The sequence below is a fragment of the Semicossyphus pulcher genome, unplaced genomic scaffold (genome assembly GCF_022749685.1).
Source record: "Semicossyphus pulcher isolate SPU_LCO1_2020_fin unplaced genomic scaffold, fSemPul1.0.p SCAF_8, whole genome shotgun sequence".
Taxonomy (NCBI): Eukaryota; Metazoa; Chordata; class Actinopteri; order Labriformes; family Labridae; genus Semicossyphus; species Semicossyphus pulcher.
In genome coordinates, this window is record NW_027211759.1 from 19,278,498 (window position 1) to 19,298,315 (window position 19,818).

General features: G+C 42.4%; 1 protein-coding gene across 2 annotated transcripts; it reads left to right on the forward strand.

Annotated features, from left to right (window-relative positions):
• Positions 1-836: 836 nt before the first annotated feature.
• Positions 837-12,362, forward strand: LOC138612485 (S-adenosylhomocysteine hydrolase-like protein 1). 2 transcript variants are annotated; one of them, XM_069685763.1, is made up of 17 exons: positions 837-1,150; positions 5,529-5,640; positions 6,751-6,888; positions 6,990-7,090; positions 7,186-7,288; positions 7,377-7,471; positions 8,421-8,527; positions 8,621-8,737; positions 8,821-8,884; positions 8,988-9,076; positions 9,165-9,235; positions 9,314-9,408; positions 9,491-9,589; positions 11,002-11,070; positions 11,192-11,270; positions 11,358-11,478; positions 11,562-12,362. In XM_069685763.1, exons 1-17 carry the CDS (start codon positions 863-865, stop codon positions 11,566-11,568), a joined length of 1,755 nt encoding a protein of 584 aa, XP_069541864.1. In that variant the 5' UTR covers positions 837-862; the 3' UTR covers positions 11,569-12,362. The 2 variants fall into 2 exon arrangements, with proteins under 2 accessions (XP_069541864.1, XP_069541867.1); XM_069685766.1 differs by lacking the exon at positions 11,562-12,362 and having other exon boundaries at positions 11,358-11,482.
• The last annotated feature ends 7,456 nt before the right edge of the window (positions 12,363-19,818 follow it).

Below are 19,818 nucleotides of genomic sequence, written 5' to 3' on the forward strand. Positions count from 1 at the left end.
CTTTATTTTAACTACAAGCTGCACAAGAAATGAGGAGATGGTCAATCACAACACAAACGTCTATTTTGTCCTCATTAAAACAACAGATCTAAGAGTTTAAATATCACCATAAAGTCTCTCACTGACCTTTTTAATTTCACAAAACATAACCTAAACTAAAAAAAACAAACTAAAAGGATCACTTTAAAATTCCCCTTGTTAAGAAAATTCTCAGGCGCACATATGATCATGGAAACAGGTTTTGTTTGCTCTCCATGAAATGATTCTTCTGACGTGATCCCAGTGTAATGAGGGTGATGGGGGCAAAAACCAACGTCTGACCTCCTGTCTTCTGTCTCCGACCTTTTACTGGACACATATTTGAGGCCTCCACGGTGCTGCCATTGATGCTGGTGGGGGTTTAATCTAAACGCGTCTGTTTGTTTGTTATGTAACCATTGTGTCTTTGTGCTCATTGTGAATGTAGCTGATGTTATCAAAGACAACACAGAAACAAGAAGTGGCCCTAGAAGTCTAAATGCCTGAAGTCAAATGTATAAGTGCTTTTTTAAACATAAACAGGAGGATCATGAGTCCAAAGGACTGCATAATGGCATGTGTTGACATGTACTGCCCCTACATGGCACATAGAGTAAGTTACAATCCTACATTTTCAGGTTACAATTCTCTCAGTGCTCCCGTCAGTGTTTACCCTGCACACACTGAAGTCAGGACCAATTATCTACTTTGTATGTAGTCTAAGTAACACATGAGCCGCTGCTGTTTAGAGTAAACACTCCTTTAGAGGAGGAAATATCAGATGTACGTGAGCTTTCACCTGGTCGGCAGTAACATCACCTGAGTTAGCATCATTAGAGGAGTCATGGCTGAGGAGAAGGAGCAGACAGAAGCCTCCTGGGAGCACCTGTCGCTACCCGATGAGTTTCCTGAACCATACATGGAGGACAGAGCGGGGCTGAATGGAGAGGAAGGGGAGGGAGCATGTGTTACCAGATATCAGGCAGTAAAATGCAGCCCCAACCTGCTGCAGATGCTGAAGGCAGCGGAGAGCAGGAGGACAGCTCAGGGTCGGGACAAAGACGAGGCCGAGGCCGAGGCGTCTGAGTCCGGGACAGGAGAGCCGGTGATTGAAGCTCTGAAGACCGACATGGTGAGTGAGGTCACTGCTACCTGAGTTTAACACATTTCATACATAATGTGTGCTTCTGTAAGTGAACTTGAGAGGAAGCGTGAATCTGCATACACTCAGCCTGTTAATGATTTTAGTTACAATGTGAAGGCCTCTATGAATGTTTGACCCGCACTTCTGGATAATTATTCCACTCATTTAGTCTCTTTGAAATGACAGATTGCAGATTTAAAGATGCAGTACATACATTTTACACTGCATAAAATATTTTGTGACAGAGTAAGCTACACGAAATCTGATAAATTGACTCAGTGATGTCAGCCTCAGTTAAAGACTACAAGTTTAAAAATGATGAAAAATCTGGGGTTGTGGAGAAACAGGCGAGCTTACCTGACCTCTGGGACGTGGATTTCCTGGAGTGTTCTGGTTTCCCTTGTAGTCCGAGTAATATTGACCAATCACGTATCAGCAGGCTGCGGCGTATGCAGAAAAAACAGTCCGGCTGTGTTCGTACTATACTACATACTACGTACTATATACTACATGCCATATACTGCATTCTGCGTTCGGCGGTAGTATGTAGTATGGAGGAGCTTTTCAAATTAATTTTGAAGTATGCTATGCCGGGCGGAAGTAAACAATAACCGCCGCTTCTTTATCTATCGTGCCCCCTTCTGCTGGCATGCTGCTGCTGTCCGTCATTTCAACTGCCGCTGTGACGCTTTGCATTGTGGGACACAGTAGGCGAGGTAGACTGGTCTGATGTATACTGGAGATTTTTTCAGAATCAGTACGACGCCTTTGGGTTTTTTGTGGTTTTGTAAGATTAAAGAAGCAATTTGTGATGTCATTTTGTAATCTATTAAATTGCTATGGGCATTTTACACAGCTGACATTTTGCGGAACAAACATTTGAACGTGAAAAATTATAAGCAGCAAATGTATGGATAATGGAAAATCATCATGGATTGCAGTCCTAGAGTGCAGCTCTAGCAGTAGTCTAAACGGGCACTGCAGTGATTTATCAATGTACCTCCATTGAGTTTGGGAGGATGCAATGGACCAAATAATCGACACTAAAGCAGCAGAGGCCAATATATCCCATCTTTTTTGTACCCACTCTAAATATGGGTCAGAATTTTTAGTGTTTAGGCCAAGTCAATTGTAATGCAATAGTTTCTATGGGACTCAAATGCTAGTGGATTATCTTCATTGCCTTAAGACAGTCAGCCGCCAAACATTATAGTTGTTTCCCACCTTTAAAATTGTAATCTCAAAGATCTCAGTTTCGTCCTCGTTGGTGGCATCTATTGTGATAACAATAATTGCGGGAGCACACTTCCCAGACACTTGTAGAGACCGGAAAAGCAGCCGCCTAGCTCCGCCTACCCTCTCTGGCAGACCAACCACTGCTGGGTGATGGAAAATGCGTCACTAACTGGGCGCCGCTTGTGATTTTTTCGGCAAAAGTCGCCACAGACACCCAGTCTGTAATACTGCAAATGCAAAGGCTTTCATCAGTGGGCCATAGACTCAATCACCATTGCGTTACCTCATTCTGTGATAGACAGAGACTCAAGAGACATTTATTTAAATGAAAATCTTTGAGATTTTCACTTTAAGATGCAAAAAATAATTAGCAGGACTTGGACTCACCTGAAGACTCCTACATTTTTCTAACAGATAATCAGTTAACACCAGTCCACCTGCAGCCATCCATAAAGTCAAATACAAAATATATTTGAAGTCCCCTAGTCAAGTTTTTCAATCTCTTTGACCATTGTTGTTTTTCTGTCTTCTCTAAAATGCTATGTTATTTCTCACCTAAATTTTTACCTCATATCATTTGGGAGAACTTGCCTGCTGGGTTATTTGTTTATCTTATGTATCCCCTGAGAGCAGAGTGCAGTGTACTATACATACTCACATTCATCCCTGGCCTCAAGTAACACTTAAAGGAGTGTCTCATTCCTTACTATTCTCTTTCTTCTCTTCACCTCTGTCCTGTTCTTCTGTATTTTCCCAGAGTTCCCCTCTATCAGCCTCACAAAGACTCCCTTTATTTCCACTTTCTTCTCTCCACCTGTCACCTGGGCCTGTTGGGTGTGGGTGTGGCATAAAGCGTCACTCTGTCAGCTTTTTATCAGTTGAAACACAGCAGCAGCAGCAGCAGCCTGCAGCTCTGCAGAGTAACTGTGTCACTGTGAGCGCGCTCTGTCAGCATGAAGAAAGTGTACAGTCTAGTGAACATAACTAAAGCCAAGGACCAGGAGGCCGTGCAGTCCATCTGCATTAAGGTATCAATGCTTTTATTTTGAAAGGGCTTTTATGGGAAAAGTATTGAGCTTTACTTTGTAGTGCGTCAGGTCTGCATGTTGATTTCAGTAATGGAAAGCACAATGTTGACTTTAAAAATGATTATTCCTGTTTTAACAATCTCTGTGCTTTTATTGATCTAAGGACATTAAAACAAACAGATTACAAATCAGACTTTTTAGGGCGACAAATCAATGCAGAGACTGTTTCCCAAGGAGATCTTTTTCACACTTTACGGCCCGCAGCCACTTTAATTTAGAGCATTATTGGCTTTCACTGTGCTTTCGCAGTGGCTGGCTTGAAGTCAGAACAATTTTCAAGATGGATTCAGATCGTTAAGTTAACTTTCACTCTGCTCTGAGTCACAGCATAATGTCTTTCTGTGTTAACCATTAAGCTGCTGCCTGAGTGAGTGTGAGGTGTATTCAAGAGATTAAATTCAAGTGATCATTACTCAGAACAAAAACAGTCAGATGTGAGACTGGAGTGTCTGAACAGACACCTTGACTCAGGTGTTGGTTTCTTTTATAGATTTGCTTAGATAGATAAGATTCAATCAACCTGGTCGGCAAAGTGAATATTTTTTCACTCAAAAGAAGGTCACTTGAAACCTTAATCAGTCTAAAGTGGAGTTTGTTGGACTCTTTCATGTTTCGAATCAGGTGGACTCCAAAAAAAAAGCCCAAAACATTGTGATTAATTTATATGAAATATGTAACTTAATATCCAGTATGTGTTGTGGAGCTGCTGTAAACTTGTTAAATGATGACTGATGACATCTTTTAAGGTAATTATATTTCAAAAGTGTCAAAAAGTTAAATGGCACCGCACACTGTACAAGTTACAGATCACTTTCACTGTGTACTTTTGGTATATTTGATGCCTTCTTCCTTAGCGTACAGTATATAGCTGTCAGAAGAGAGATGGGTGACTTAAAAACAACAGTCACATGTCCAGGACTCCACTCTGTTATAACATGAGAAAAGAAATCAAAGTCAGGGAAAGCAGCTGGCTGAGAAACCCCCACAGAGATCCTTTTTATAAAAGGTGCATGAGCATCTGAGGCGTAATTGCAACTAACAAGTTTCATTTAGACTTGTGTGATGAACATCCACGTCATGAATTGGCACTTTATTATTTATTAAGTAAAGTCAATAAAGTATTGAACTGTGATTTTGTTATTTAGTGGCCTGCTTTAGTGAGTTACTCTACTGAACTGTGATTCTACAGGGGAAATGACCTTTACCTCGCTGTGACTGAGTGGCATGTTAGTGTACTATAACTGCATCATACTTGATTTTCACATTAGATTTATCAGCATGTTGTACTAATACTTTATTGATCTGTAAACGCTGTATCGGTTTGCAGCTTAGTAGTCTGCTAAAGTCATCAAACCTCCAAAGACACTGGATCCTACATTTCCCAGAATGCAATTCAATGAAATCATTACCCTAACTGGTACATGCTCACATCTTTCACTACTGATGCCTGTTCAGCTTTGTGTCAAAAATGCATGAACCCCCGGCCGAAGCAGAGGTTACCTTGATGACATCACCATGACATCATCAGGGTTATTTTCTCTGGACAAAGCTCCCATACCCCTGCCATGTTGGGGCATGTGTACGTGCCTGTTTGTCCGTCCACATGGATGTGACCGTAAGAACAGAGGCAGAAAAATAGCCCATTACAAAGGCAGGAGGTTGTAGTAGGAGGGGAGAAACCCTCAGTTAAGCTCTCAGCTGTTGTTCTGAAGCTGGACTTGAGGCTCAGGCAGCAGGGTCAGGCAAGCAGCCAGGCAGCAGACATGGCCAAGTGGGATCCCTGTAGCAGCGGCCCAGCTTTCAAAGAGCCACACTGGAAGGTGAGACAGCAGCAGGTACAGAGACAGACAGGAGAAGAGAGGGAGATTTATGAAAGTGGCTGTGGCTGTATTTCAAAAGAAAATCTGCTGTGATGTGTGGTGCTTTTTACTATTATGACTCCACCAGGTATCTGAGACTTTACGCTTGTGACCTGAAACTGAATTACTTTGTACTTTTCTCTTTCTGACTCTTGTTTATGTTTCTTTCTTGTGGCTCCGCAGCAAATCCAGTTCACCGACCAAAAGCAAGAATTCGACAAACGTATCACCAAGACCGCTCGTCGCTCCCTCTCTCGCTCCATCTCTCATTCATCCACGGACAGCCTCAGCTCAGGTAACGCCAACATGAAAACACTCTGTAGTCTGATCACATGTCTTAAAAATATTAACCGAGCTGGATCTGATTCCAGCAGCACGAGAAGTACAGGCCCCCGAGGATTAGCTTTAGTGCTTTCTCCTTCTGCTAAACCTTCATTAAAAGGAAAAGTCCTCTGAAGAATTAATTTGGTCCTAATCGGCTCTTTAAGCCTTTCTCAAACATGTCAATCACTGCCAAGGTTTTTACGCACTTCAAAGACTCAGAAAAAGACTCCAAACTGTTGCTGTGTAAGAGCCAACACATAACATTTAAGTTCTCTTCTTACTCTCTTACCTTTAACCATGTTTGCTTTTGGATATTGCATATTATACTCCCAGAGCAACACCAGGAAAAGGAAAATAAATGAGGAAAATAATCTCTCTCTAAACACAGACAAGACCAAAGAGATGCTTATTGATCCTAGGAGGAATAAGGAGCTGCACATGCCACTTTACATCAGGGCGGCAGAGGTAGAGAGGGTGAAAACCTTTAAATTCCTCAGCAACCACATCAGCGAGGATCTCACCCGGTCTCACAACAGATAATCAAAAAATCCCAGCAGCGACTGTACTTCTTAGGCTGAGGAAATTTGGCATGTCATCCAAAATCCTCAGTGACTTCTACAAGGGTACAGTCGAGAGTCACCAGTTCCATCACAGTCTGGTATGGAAACAGCCCCGCTCAGGACAGGAAGCGTGTGTGATCAAAACTGCACAATTCATTCCTGGAGCAGCCTTCCCACCCACAACACAGTCTCTTCACACTTCTGCCCTCAGGCAGGTGCAACAGGAGTGTAAAATCCCAGGCAACAAGACTGACAAACATTTTTCCATCAGACAGCTGAATAGCAGCATCAAACACTGCCCCCCTCTCCCTCCCTACCTCTCACTTTAACACCTACAATTTAACTGCATTACTGCATCAATACACGCCGCTAGAACTGTTGTATAAAAGCAATATCACACTCAGGGTCGTGCTGTTATACTGAATATCAGCACGGTCGTGAGTATCTTCAATAATCGAATCATGATATGCTTAATTATCAACTGATCATTTTCATACACCTACTCAATCTCTGTGCCGCAGCGTGCAGCGACAGCTCGGAGGATGAGTCTCCACCCAGAGACAGACTTCAGAAGACCTCCAGCGGGCTCTCTGACTTCTGCATCAAAAACATCAAGCAGGCAGAGTTTGGACGCAGAGAGATAGAGATCGCACAGCAAGGTAAAGCAAAAGAGAGTTCATTTCTAAAGCACCCACCCAAACAAAGTGAATGAGAATGAAATCGTCTGTTTTGTTACTTGATGACTGTGTGTGATATTTAGAAATGCCAGCGCTGATGGTCCTGAGGAAAAGAGTCGGTGATGAGAAACCTCTGGCCGGCGCTAAAGTGGTGGGCTGCACACACGTCACTGCACAGACAGCGGTCAGTTCATCCTTTGTCTCTTATTTTGCAGTATTCATAATAACATCAAAGTTAAAAATAAAGAGGGTCAAACGTGTTCTGTTGACTCTGTGCAGGTGCTGATTGAGACTCTGTCTCTGCTGGGGGCTCAGTGTCGCTGGGCGGCCTGTAACATCTTCTCCACTCAGAACGCTGTGGCTGCTGCTCTGGCTGAAGGAGGTACGACCGTCTACTCCTCCACCTGACTCTTCTACTTTTTTCTGCTTCCTTACTGTCTCTTTTAATTAAAACCTGCTCTTTATCACAGGGACCTCGGTGTTTGCATGGAGAGGAGAATCAGAGGACGACTTCTGGTGGTGTATCGACAGATGTGTCGCTGCTGAGACCTGGCAGCCCAACATGGTAATATGAACAAAGCCTCTCATCATCAACACTGTTGGTCACACCAGTAAAATGACGCAACAATACTACAAACCGTGTATTTTTTCTGATTATGACAAAAATTCAATCTTCTTTTTTTAGTTTTAGACTTTTATTTTTTTGCTGTAAAAATTCAAATATTTTGCAATCATTTTGCTTGTTTTACTTCATTGATTGTAGAGAGTTTCCTTTATTAGTACACTGTGGACATAAACTGTGACATTCTCTACAGATTACTACGAGTATTATGTAACATCCAGGACAATAACAAAAATTAAAATGTAAGACTTCTTTCTGAATATGATCATCTATATAACCAAACTGGTAATTTTAAGATATGTAGACGTCTTAGTAAGTAAAAAAAAAAATGCGTATATCTCCAAAAGTCAGCTTAAAGTCCAAACTAAATTTCACTTTGTGTTTGGGTGAACTGTGCCTTTAATGTCTTTTCTCATTCAGTGTATTAAAAGGGGGGGTATTATGCTAATTTCAAGCTTCACTCTGTGATACCTGTGGAGTAGCTTAGCATCATTTACAGTTAAAAATTCTTTCTCACACCGGTGCTCTTTGCAGGCCCTCATACAGCCTCTGCCTAAAACGACTCAATCAGCTCTGTCCCTTTAAGAAACCCCGCCCCTACAAGCCCACTTTCTTCTGATAGGCCAGCTCTCCGAAGCCTGCTGAGGCTGTACTTTGTGACGTCACAAAGTGCAGCATGTAGAAAAAACTGTGTGAAACCTGGCATTCACAGCAGCCTACAGACTGAGCTGAGAAGCCTGGAGATTACTCCAACGTACTTTTATTTGAAACTTCACCCACCCAGTTTGGACATCCAACAATGTAAAAATAAATATACATATAATAATAATACCCCCTCTTTAAGAAAAAAACTGCAATGGAGAGTTCAGCTTGTGTTTTTCCCTATTGTCAGATTCTGGATGACGGAGGCGACCTGACCCACTGGATCTACAAAAAGTACCCAAGTCTGTTCAGGAAGATCAAAGGCGTCGTGGAGGAGAGCGTTACAGGCATCTATCGGTTCGTTTCACGCTTACTTTAACAATAACATTCCTTCTAACTTGACAATGTCCTTCTCCAGCTCAAACATGTGGCTCTCCATCTGTGTTTCAGGTTGTACCAGCTGTCGAAGGCAGGCCGGCTGTGTGTCCCCGCCATGAACGTCAACGACTCTGTGACCAAGCAGAAATTTGACAACCTTTACTGCTGCAAGGAGTCCATTCTGGACGGGTAGTGAACCGTGTCGTGAACATAAACAGGTTAAGTAACTGGGACGGGACAGAACAGCTGAACTCTCTCAACTCTTCTTTCAGGCTGAAGCGAACCACTGACGTCATGTTCGGAGGAAAACAGCTGGTGGTGTGCGGATATGGTGAGGTCAGTAAAAGAAATAATGCTTCAGTGTTTACATGTGACATATAAAAGAAGGATTGCATTAAAGCAGTTCTTCTCTACCAGCCACTTTTCTCTCTCCTTGTAGGTTGGCAAAGGTTGCTGTGCTGCCCTGAAAGCTTTGGGTACAGTCGTTCACGTCACAGAAGTGGATCCCATTTGTGCCCTTCAGGCCTGGTATGAATGGAGGAAGCTTTTATCCACTCCACATTGTAGCAGAATGTACGATAAAAAGTGTAACCATTCTTCTCTGTCCTCCTCTCAGCATGGACGGCTTCAGAGTGGTTAAACTGAGTGAGGTGGTCAGACAGGTAGACATGGTCATCACCTGCACAGGTAACTGATCACCTCTACTAAATAATACAAGCTTTTATTTAGAGTACCAAGCCTTTCTTTCATTGTGTTTCTCTAAAGGCAATAAAAACGTGGTGGGGAGGGAACATCTGGACAGAATGAAGAACGGCTGCATCGTCTGCAACATGGGACACTCCAGCACTGAGATAGATTTGGTACAGACATGCTAGCTGTGTGTTTTTGTGTGTTCTACATACACATGTGCTTGTGTGTAAAATACGGACTCTTGCTTCTCAGGCGAGTCTACGGACTGCAGAGCTGAGGTGGGAGCGCGTGAGGCCTCAGGTGGACCATGTGATCTGGCCTGATGGCAAGAGGATCGTCCTGCTGGCTGAGGTGATGACGTTATTGTCGTTAAAAACAGCTAAAAGAGATGATGTACAGAAAACTATTTACTGAACTGGGACTCTTGTCTTCTTTACTCATTGTGCAGCTTGTGACTCTTTTAATTTATTCTAAGTATGGTTACGTTGCAGAGAGCTTTTCTGTTATCAATAGTTAACTAACTAGCTAGTTAACAATTAGCCTAAACTGACGTTAAACTGTTGCAACCTGTCAGTATAGAGTACATTTCCATTCATGCACAATCTTACGATAAAATGCTAATGCAAACAAAACAGAGATGGGTAAAAACGGAGAGAAATCGTACAACCTTAGCCAATTCTGGGTTACCTCCCCCAGCTCTGTAGCTCTCTGCAACAAGCTTTAGCCTGAAGTTAGCATGCAGGCTAACCTGAGACAGAACAAGAACAGCTGTTAAACCGCAGACCACCATAAGTTTAATGTTCTCCAATTATATATAATCTAAGGAGAGAAATGTTCATGTTCCTTAACAAAGCGTGGCTTGTTAACTTCATAAACTTCAGCAAAAAAGCCTGTTTTTTTCCTTCAATATATGTGGCTCATTTGCCTTGTGCTCTCCTATGCAAAGCAATACATCAACTAAACAAAACTCCAACGTAGATCTCGCAAGATGCTAATTATTATGTTGTACTTGTACTGTTAGAAGTCACACACGCCTACTGGTCACTCTGTGGAAGCGTATCTATGTTTCCCCGGTGGTGCAGTGGTTAGCGCTGATGTAGTGGGCCTTTCTGTGTGGAGTTTGCATGTTCTCCCTGTGTCTGCGTGGGTTCCCTCCAGGTACTCCAGGTTCCTCCCACAGTCCAAAGACATGCTCTTAGGTTGGTCGGTGACTCTGAATTGCCCGTAGGTGTAAGAGTGAGCGTAAAAAGTTGTCTGTCTCTGTGTATCAGCCCTTTGATTGACTGGCGATCAGTTCAGGGTGTACCCCACCTCTCATCCAATGACAGTTGGATAGCCTCCAGCGCCCATGGCCCTGAACAGGATAAGTGGTATAGATAATGTATGGATGTTCCCCTTCTCAATATCCTCTTAAAATTACACATTTAAAAAAAAAAAGAGTTCATGTTCTCAGCATTTTTTTCCTTAACTCAAATGTTCAGTGCAAATTTCCGATGTTTTTGTCAGATAGTGTTTTTTTGTATCACAGGTATAACTCTACTCATGCACATCTAATCCAAAATGATTGAAGCACCAGGAACAGATTTACCTGATTATTGTCTCAGTTTGAAGCTCTCCATTTGATCTGATGTGCAGAAGTAGGAATACTTGAGTTCAATTATACAATAATCTGACACTTTGCAGAGTCTGAATGATCTGTGGCTGCTGTCACATTACATCACGTTATCATTCAGTGACATGAGTGTTTTTTAATGTTCTCTCAGGGCCGCTTGCTGAATCTGAGCTGCTCCACGGTGCCTTCACTTGTCCTCTCCATCACCGCTACAACTCAGGTAGGATCAGACGCATCTTTTGCCTATTATGAATGCATTACAGATTAAGTTTCTGTAGCTCTGTTGTATTAAGGCTGCTGGTCTCCTACAGTTGTGTTAATACAGCCCTGCTGTGTTTCAGGCTCTGGCTCTCATAGAGCTCTACAGCGCTCCAGAGGGACGATACAAACAGGACGTCTACCTGCTGCCGAAGAAGATGGGCGAGTCCTCAGCTTAAATACTCTTACACAATTACCCATCATATCTTCATATACGCAATGATAAAACGTGTATGTTTATAATTTCAGATGAGTTTGTGGCCAGTCTTCACCTGCCGACCTTTGATGCTCACCTCACAGAGCTGACTGAGGAACAGGCCAAGTACCTGGGCATCAGCAAACACGGACCTTTCAAACAAAACTACTACAGGTGAGGACAAGTGGCCTGTTTCTACACACACAAATAACACACACATATGATTTTTTATTCTAAAGAAATATGTTTTCTTACAGGTATTAACCTTCTGCAAATAAAGCTGAGACAGAAGCTCTTCAGACGTCCTGCTGTGGGTTTTATTTTAAAAAGACCCTCACCGCTCTGCAGACAGAGCACTGACCCCCCCTGCAGTCTGAATCGGACTCAGTATCACTGACCGACACTTGGACAGGAATGGTTCACTGATTTTTCTGTCTATGTGTGGATGATGTATCGGTATTATGTTACACTGTTCCTGGTTGTAAATGTTCACATGATGTAATCACCGTGACATCAGATAAGTTAAAATGAACTAATCGTCGTAGTCGTATCACACATTTAACCGCACGTAAACACATTTGTACAAATCAGTTTCATATTAAATGCCTTATAATCCTGATTTAAATCTATCATTACCACTTTAAAAGTTCAGTTTAATGGTGAAATATTGTTTAAGATTGAAAAAAAATACAGACAATTGTATTGAATGTTTCTTGTGGGTTAATTGTGTGGTTATTCTGTGCTGTTATTATCATGCGGTCGATATATAACATGAAATAACTAGAAAATACGCCACTTAGTCAGGGCACTTCAGATTACTCAACGACGGAACACGGGTCCCTAAAGAAAAGATTGAGAACCACTGTAATGAGTAACTTTCCCCACTAGGGGGCGAGAGAACACCGGTGACTTTCAGTGAAACTTGCAACAAGAATCATTTTATTCTGTTTCTGGTATTAAAAGGCCTCTCTGTTCTGTTATCTCCAGCATTGTTGAATAAGCTCCTTCTGATTTAATGGCAAAGCGATTTATTTTAACCACTTGTCACTTTCAAAACTCAGATTCCCTCTCCTTTTAAGTTTCAGGGTGATTTTCTTTTAGTAATTTAAATTTCAAGAGTCCAGATCTGAAGAGATCTGTATCAATGAAAATGTTAACTCATTTCATCATTACTGTACACACAGCAATAAGCTTAAACAAACAGAAGGCAGATCTTTGTGATCAGTCTCACCCTCAGATTTGCTGTTTTACCTTCTTGGTAACTTTTCCCTCTTTGTTTTCTCTCTTTAATTAGATCAGGGGTTCTCAAACTTTTTGGGGCCAGGGACCCTTACAGGGGAGAACATTTTCCAAGGACCCCCTCATAATCGTAACACTCATTAAGCATATGCTTACTACCATTTGCACTGTTAGATGCCATTGGAACTATTTATTGTAAAACATATCAACCTAGATACTTCAGAGCTGTTTCATAGTGATAAACAGAAAAACATTTAAATTTGAATCATGTTCAGACCACTTATATACTTTAAAACAGAGGGTCATTTTATTCAAAGTGCTTGTGGACTCAAGTAATTGATCTTAAAAGCTTTCAGAAAATAAACAGTAGCAAACCAGCAGCAGGAACGGTTCATTGCGACCTGAGTGAGTCGAGTGATTCATAACAGATTGACGTGATGCCTCACAATCATGTCAGTGTCTATTGGTCCAAAGCTGACGTTGGTGGGAGTAATGGACACAGTATGCTTGTTTCATTGGTGCAAATGGTCCTCATCTGTAGACATAACGTTTTTAATGATACAGCACAATTTTATAATTTATTATAAATTTATCATAATTATTTCGCGGACCCCCAGGCTATGGTTCGCGGACCCCCACTTTTAGATCAACATGAACACCTCAAATCACGCCTCAGATTTTATTTTGAGATTTAAGGCTGCAGTGTGTGAAGAAAAACTGCAGGTACATTTTTATTACACATCAATTTGCTTTTATTCCCTGTACTTTTCTAATCAGTGTCGTGGTGTGCTCTGTCTCCCTAGAAACTACTAGTTATTATAACTATAGCTACATTTGTAAATCCCATACTTCAGGTACAGTCATGGTTAGATTGAACAGGAACTGCATACATGATTAATTCACTTATTAACTGGCTAGAGGATTTACAGAGGGTAAAAATACCCTCAGTGTACAAAATGTGCTGTCTTCTTTAATTTAGTCTCTGTTAGCTTCTTCATATGAGTTTACTAAAATCCTCGACTGCAGCTTCACCTGCTGAATGAGCTGTTTTGGCTCCCGCGAGACGCTACTTAATCAATTTGGTTAATTTGGTCAGTCGATTGTTGCATCCTGTCTGTCTGATCATGAAGTCCTACAAAGACACCCTGTCCCTGGATTACTGTAATCCGGAGTCTCCCTGTGTGTGCGCATGTGTGTGTCTGTGTGCTTGTGTGTTTTTGTGCCATAGCATTGGCTGACCGGAGATCCTAAGAAAAGTCTCCCAATTTGGCCTCTTTGTAGTTTGAGTTTATCGTCTGAAAGCTCAAGAAATTGACGTTCAACAGGCTGCTGAGATGAATGTAAAAAAACTTTATTGTAACAGAGAAGTTACACAATAACACAAAAATACAGGGTACAAAGGAACAGTTGAAACAATAGCAATAAAACGGCCATCAGTAGGAGATGACCAAGGAGATCCATTGACTTCCACACCCAATGTAATCTAATGACACCACTCATTTTCCTTCATTACCAGTATCCCATAATCGGAGGCAGGTTTGTCTGTGTGTGTGTGTGTGTGTGTGTGTGTGTGTGTGTGTGTGTGTGTGTGTGTGTGTGGGTTTGTGTGTGTGCGTGTGTGTGTGTGTGTGTGTGTTTGTGTGTGTGTGTGTGTGTCCGTCCTAGGGCAGAGCTGCTGGTAATCCATTGGTCGGTGATGCATCTGAGAATGACAGATGGTCTGTTCAGCCTCTATGCTGTCAGACCTGTGTGCTTAGTTTAAAGGCAGTTTTAGCAACCAAGAAGTTGTGTATCAGGATTCAGTGTGTGTGTGTGTGTGTGTGTGTGTGTGTGTGTGTGTCCTCACCTCCTCCCTGTTAGGGATTCTCCCTAAAGAGCTTTGATGCCTTCCTTGCATCACTCCTCGGTCTAATCACTGGTACCAGCTGTCAGCGTGTGGGCCTCCCTCCTTCCTCTCTGTGTCTGCAGACACCACTTAACCTCACATCCTTTGCAGGCGGCCATAATGGACTCTCACAGCGTTCACAGTGAAACATGATGAACACATATATCAGACTCTGATTGCTTAGTCCCACCAAACAAACACTGACACAGGACTTTCACTGATATGTTTGACTTTGGCTTGATTGCACTGTAGTATAAAGAGAAATTACAGCTGATTTAAGGTGGTAAACTTAATAATGGAGTCAGATTTTCCTCTTGTGCTGTCGTTTTCTCCATCCTTCCTCCACTTTTCCTCCTTTCTGACACTTCTATCCTTCTTCTCAAAACAAAAGGCTCTTGACAATCCCCTTAACGTACCAACTAGCCAACGTAATGTTAGCTAACAGAATGTTAGCTTGAAACAAATAACTAGTTAACGTACCAACTAGCCAACGTAATGTTAGCTAAAGAAGTTTTATCTAAGAAGTTCAGATTTACCTCTGAATTTTCATAATCAATTGCCTTTTCAGCTGCTCTTTTATCAAGAAGTGATGAAATGATAACCCTTGATAGGTAACCTAAATTTATACGACTTGAAATACAGCAAAGTAGTAAAACATTATAACAGCATTCAAGCTTCCAACCCTGAGCGTTATTTCAGAGGAAAATAGCCGCCATGTGAATAATGGTAAATGATGAGCCTTTGCAGGACTTTTTGTGTCAGCTTACACCATAGGCTGTTCTAGCTACTGCTGCTAATGCTAACACCAACACGTTACAGCAACAGACCTTTAGCTGCGGCTTTCACAGCCAAATACATGAACACGATTGATTTATTGATTGTGGAAGATGATATCCACCTCGCTGCTTAATGGCCTGTGTATGGATTTATGGGTTATGGCTCAATGGTCAGGGTGATCTTCTCGGCTGTGATCAACTTAATTTGGCTAGGACAACCCTGAGGGGACATGTTCATCTGAGGGAAGAGATAGGCGGGACATAGAGTTTTTTTTAATCCCCTAAACCTGTAGATTTACTTTCAATGTGGCTTTCTCTCTATTTAGTCCTCTATTTAACTTTTCTGTGTCCTTGTTTTTGTTTTTTTGTGTTTTGAGACTGCAAGAACGCAGGAGGGAGAGTTAAATTCGAACCCCTCACTGCTCTGCCTGCAGCCACTTACACAACCTCACCCCAAACCTGTGCCACCTGCGACCTCTCCTAAAACCCCAGCCTGTACTGGTGAATGAAACCTGACATAACCCTATTCCTGTGATGATCCTGGTGGATGGTGCAGGGCAGGATCAAGCTCTCGGTCAGTTGTTGGCAAGTCTAGAACCACCGGATCCTTCCAGCCCACCAGAGTGAGTTCTACCATTGCCAAACACTGTGGGAGAGAGAGAGAAAGAGAGGGTGCACCGCTCACAGCCACCAGATCTGCGTGACGATCAGGGTTCAGGTTACTCAGGAGCACGAGCCTCTATGGTAACCTGTGATATCTGAGAGGGAGGGCACGATCGATCAGATCCATAACTCATCCTCACACAAAAACACAGGAGACGCAGGAATATTTATACACAGCTGAGTGTTTTCTCGTCCTATATTGGCACTACACATGATTGCTCAAAGAAGGAGAAACAAAGCAAAAATGTGCTAGTGCCAAAATGGGCAAAGAAGACGGTCTGTTTGGTTCGGACTCTTTCTGCTGGTCCTTCATGTAAAGCAGACTGGGACACGGGCAGTGTGGTTCTGTCTCTACTCTGTTTATGGCCCTATGGTAATTCACTGATAGTGTGCTGTGACAGTGAATTCTACCAGTGCCATACACAGAACAGGAGGAGATACAAGTCCAATGCTGCATGTGCTAACAGAGCTACAGAGTCTGACATCCTGTGATCAGAAGAAAAGGCATCGCACCCGTTTGTCTACCGCTCAGGTTGGGGAGTAAATCCAGCAGCGCCATCTGCTACTGGGCTGCTCAGGCCTGTCGTGCTTCATCCCCAAGATTCCTGAAGACATTTTACACATAAATCAGCATTTATTTCTGTCTTTAAAAGTTATCTGAGGATTATTGTTGGCTTCAGTGTTTAAAGACAAGGTCTGGCCTCCAGGATCTCCTCCTCATGTCTGCTGCTCACATTGATTCTGGCTGTAGGGAATGATGCGCTAAGTGATTTTTGAGATGCTCCAAATGGGTCCCAAAGCAGGGCTCATCTTCCCGTTTCCGGGAGAGATCAATAGAGTAAAAAGCATCAGAGAGAGAGAGAGAGAGCAGGGATCTCCTAAAGCTGCTGCGTTTAGTTGCATGTTTCTACTAGTGAGTGACAGCCACATTGTCTGAGGTGATGATTAGTCCACACAGTGACATGTGACATCTCATTAATAATTCAGTAGTAGAGCAACATTACTCCCCTCCTTCAATAAAGTCATTTTCTATCATAATCAATGCTGCAGTGAAGGATACATCTTTGAATCTTTACATGATTAATTTTGGATTCTGAGGCACAAAATGCAACTTTTTGTACTTGTTTGCCCTGCGAGTATCATCAGCCTGACTATACTCATCATAATAACATTGCTTACAAGTGACAGCCTATTTATTTTCATTGTTACGCAGGATCTTTTTTACCGCATATTACGGCAGCCTGTGGATTCTTACCTTATAAAAGATGATTCAATATCCTCCACACACACAACACTTTAGTTACAAACAAGAAAGAACTTTAGCTTCCAAGCGCTACAAACAGCAAAACATGTCCACAATCACACACAGTCTTTAAGGTATCAAAGATGAGAAAATAACCTGCTCCTGGTCCTCAGCTGTGTTAACAGTCCTGTTATAGAAAATCAGACTTTTTTGTTTTGGTACCTCTTCTGTCCGCTGGTCCATACTGTCCGTTTACCCTCCCTGTCTCCATGTCTCTGCACCTCGCGGCTCCCTGCTTGTTTAGGCTGCATGGCAGGGGATTTTAGTGGACAGGTAATTAGTTAGTAAGCATCTTAACCCACTGGTAGTATAGTAATCCACGCCGCCCTCCTCCCTCTCCTTCTGCTGCTTCCATACGCAGGCCTACAGCACATTTCCTCTGCGCCTTTTACGCACGGGACGCGCACTGCAGTGGCGATGATGAGGGACACTGGAAACCCGGCTGATTTGTGATCAAGTGCTGCCCACATTAGTTTGGCTTCCAAAAATATATTATGATCACACAAAAAATAAAGCATTAAAGTTAATTTAATACAACACAGCAGACAAAATAACACCCTGATCTTTGCCTCCAGACAGCAGACCTACCAGCACCCCCGGGTGTGGCACCCTGCTGCAGCCCGGCCTGAAGCTCCGCGCGGTCTCCTTCCTGCTGCACGAGACTCAAAGTTTGTCCGAACCAAGGCCTCTTCTGCTCCTCCTTATATACAGGCACCCAAAGGTCCCTGCAGGGCTCATGTACCTGCTGTCGGTGATTATTAGACAGATTGCAGGTGGAAAAAGAGGCATCATCCTTTCAGCTGATGTGAGAGCGTCAGAGTGGGAGAGGACAGGTTTGGGTTACGGCTCATTCAAAGTTGACGCTGAAATCCACCCGTGCAGCCTTTGTCCTCTCCATACATTATGAAGGAGGCGCAGCCGGCCAGCAGGGCTCCTCATCCTCCGCACAGCGCTGACGGTGCTGCTCGCCTTTCTCTCTAATGACCTTACGAGTTTAAAAAGTGGAAACTCTTTTAATTGCTTTTAAAATTCACCATCACTCGCTTCTCTTGAGTTCTTTGCAGTTTCCCAAAAAAAGTAGGTCCACACTCCAGGTAAAAGCTAAAACAACAACTGTCTCTGGTAACACCAGAAATACCTTCACCTAAATCATTAATGGCTGCATTAATAACACCATGTTCAGCGTTTAAAATATTTCCTTCAATTTATTTTCTGTCCATTTTTCTTTAAACCAAGTTAGGGACAGTAATACGCTGTATGAGAGTAAATAGCTTCAGATTAATTCAATGTCTCTCACACAAAAGCTGCTCAAACAAATAGTTTTAAAATCATAAAGGAAGGTTCGTCTACTTCTTATTTCTATGAAGAATGAGTTGAAATAATCACAATATTAAAAAGCCTAATCTGCGTTACGCTCCAACCCCGCAGCCAAATTAAAGTGAAACAAGAAACCGGAAAGTGTGCAGAAAGGCAACACTGAATATTTCATTAGATCATTATGAGCCACTGACGGCCTGTGAGTCGGCTCAACGTGCTCCAGCATCTCACCGTCATTCAGTGAAATGTTGGGTTTTAATAAACCATGAAAATAAAAGATATATTTTTTTAATCTTCCATTGGTATCCTTTCCATAACCTTTATTTTTTCATGGAGGAAACGGGCTAGAAAAAAATATTGTTCCTCAGCTCTTAGCAATATATTTTTCAGAGCTTTCACAGCACAATCACATGTGTTACTACAAACCTTAAGAGTGGCCCTGTTGTTAAATTGTCCCATTGAGCCAGCAAACAGGACCCTTAAACTGAAGCAGCTAAAACAAATTGAACATTATTAATTTGATCTATTACACCTTCTTTTCTGTGGCCTCAACAATGTATTTACAATGACAACGATACACACACACACACACACACACACACACACACACACACACACACACACACACACACACAGCAGCCAATTCATTAGGTCCACCTGAAAAATCTGATGTAATCCAATACAGCAGCTCAGACACAGGATTTGCTTTTATGTTGCCTGTAATGTGCAGGCTTTATTCTAAGCTGTCATAGAGGTGTTAATACGATGATATTTCAGTGTCAGGTTATAATTGGTGGTGGAGCTGCACTGAGCTGCATTATATTCAGAGGTGTGTCTAATACTCTGGCCCCCTCATGTATGTAAATAGGAGAGACACATGTCAATATAATTTAGTTTAGCACAACACCACCTTTAACTGTGGCCTCAGTAACAAACATATTTTACACACTTCCCACTCTCAACAAAAGTCAACAAAACCTAAAATTATAAAAGCAGAATCCCCAGCAGTGCTGCTGTACTGAACTGCATTAGATTTTTCAGGTGTTCCTAATGAAGTGATTCAACAGGACTTCTCAAAGTTTTTGGGGCCAGGGACCCCTTACAGGGGTGAACATTTTCCAAGGACCCCCTCTATTTCTCAGAGCCAGAGGAGCCAGGACTTTGAAGATGAGATGGTTGACATTCACATGCACATCCACATGCTGCTGAAAGAAGGAGGCTTCTTGAAACACCTTAAACTCCTTCAAGACCAGAAGCAACAACTCAAACTGAGCCAGGAACTGCGCCAGACTGTGCGAGGCTCTGCCGAGCAACGGGCTCAGCAGAAAGGA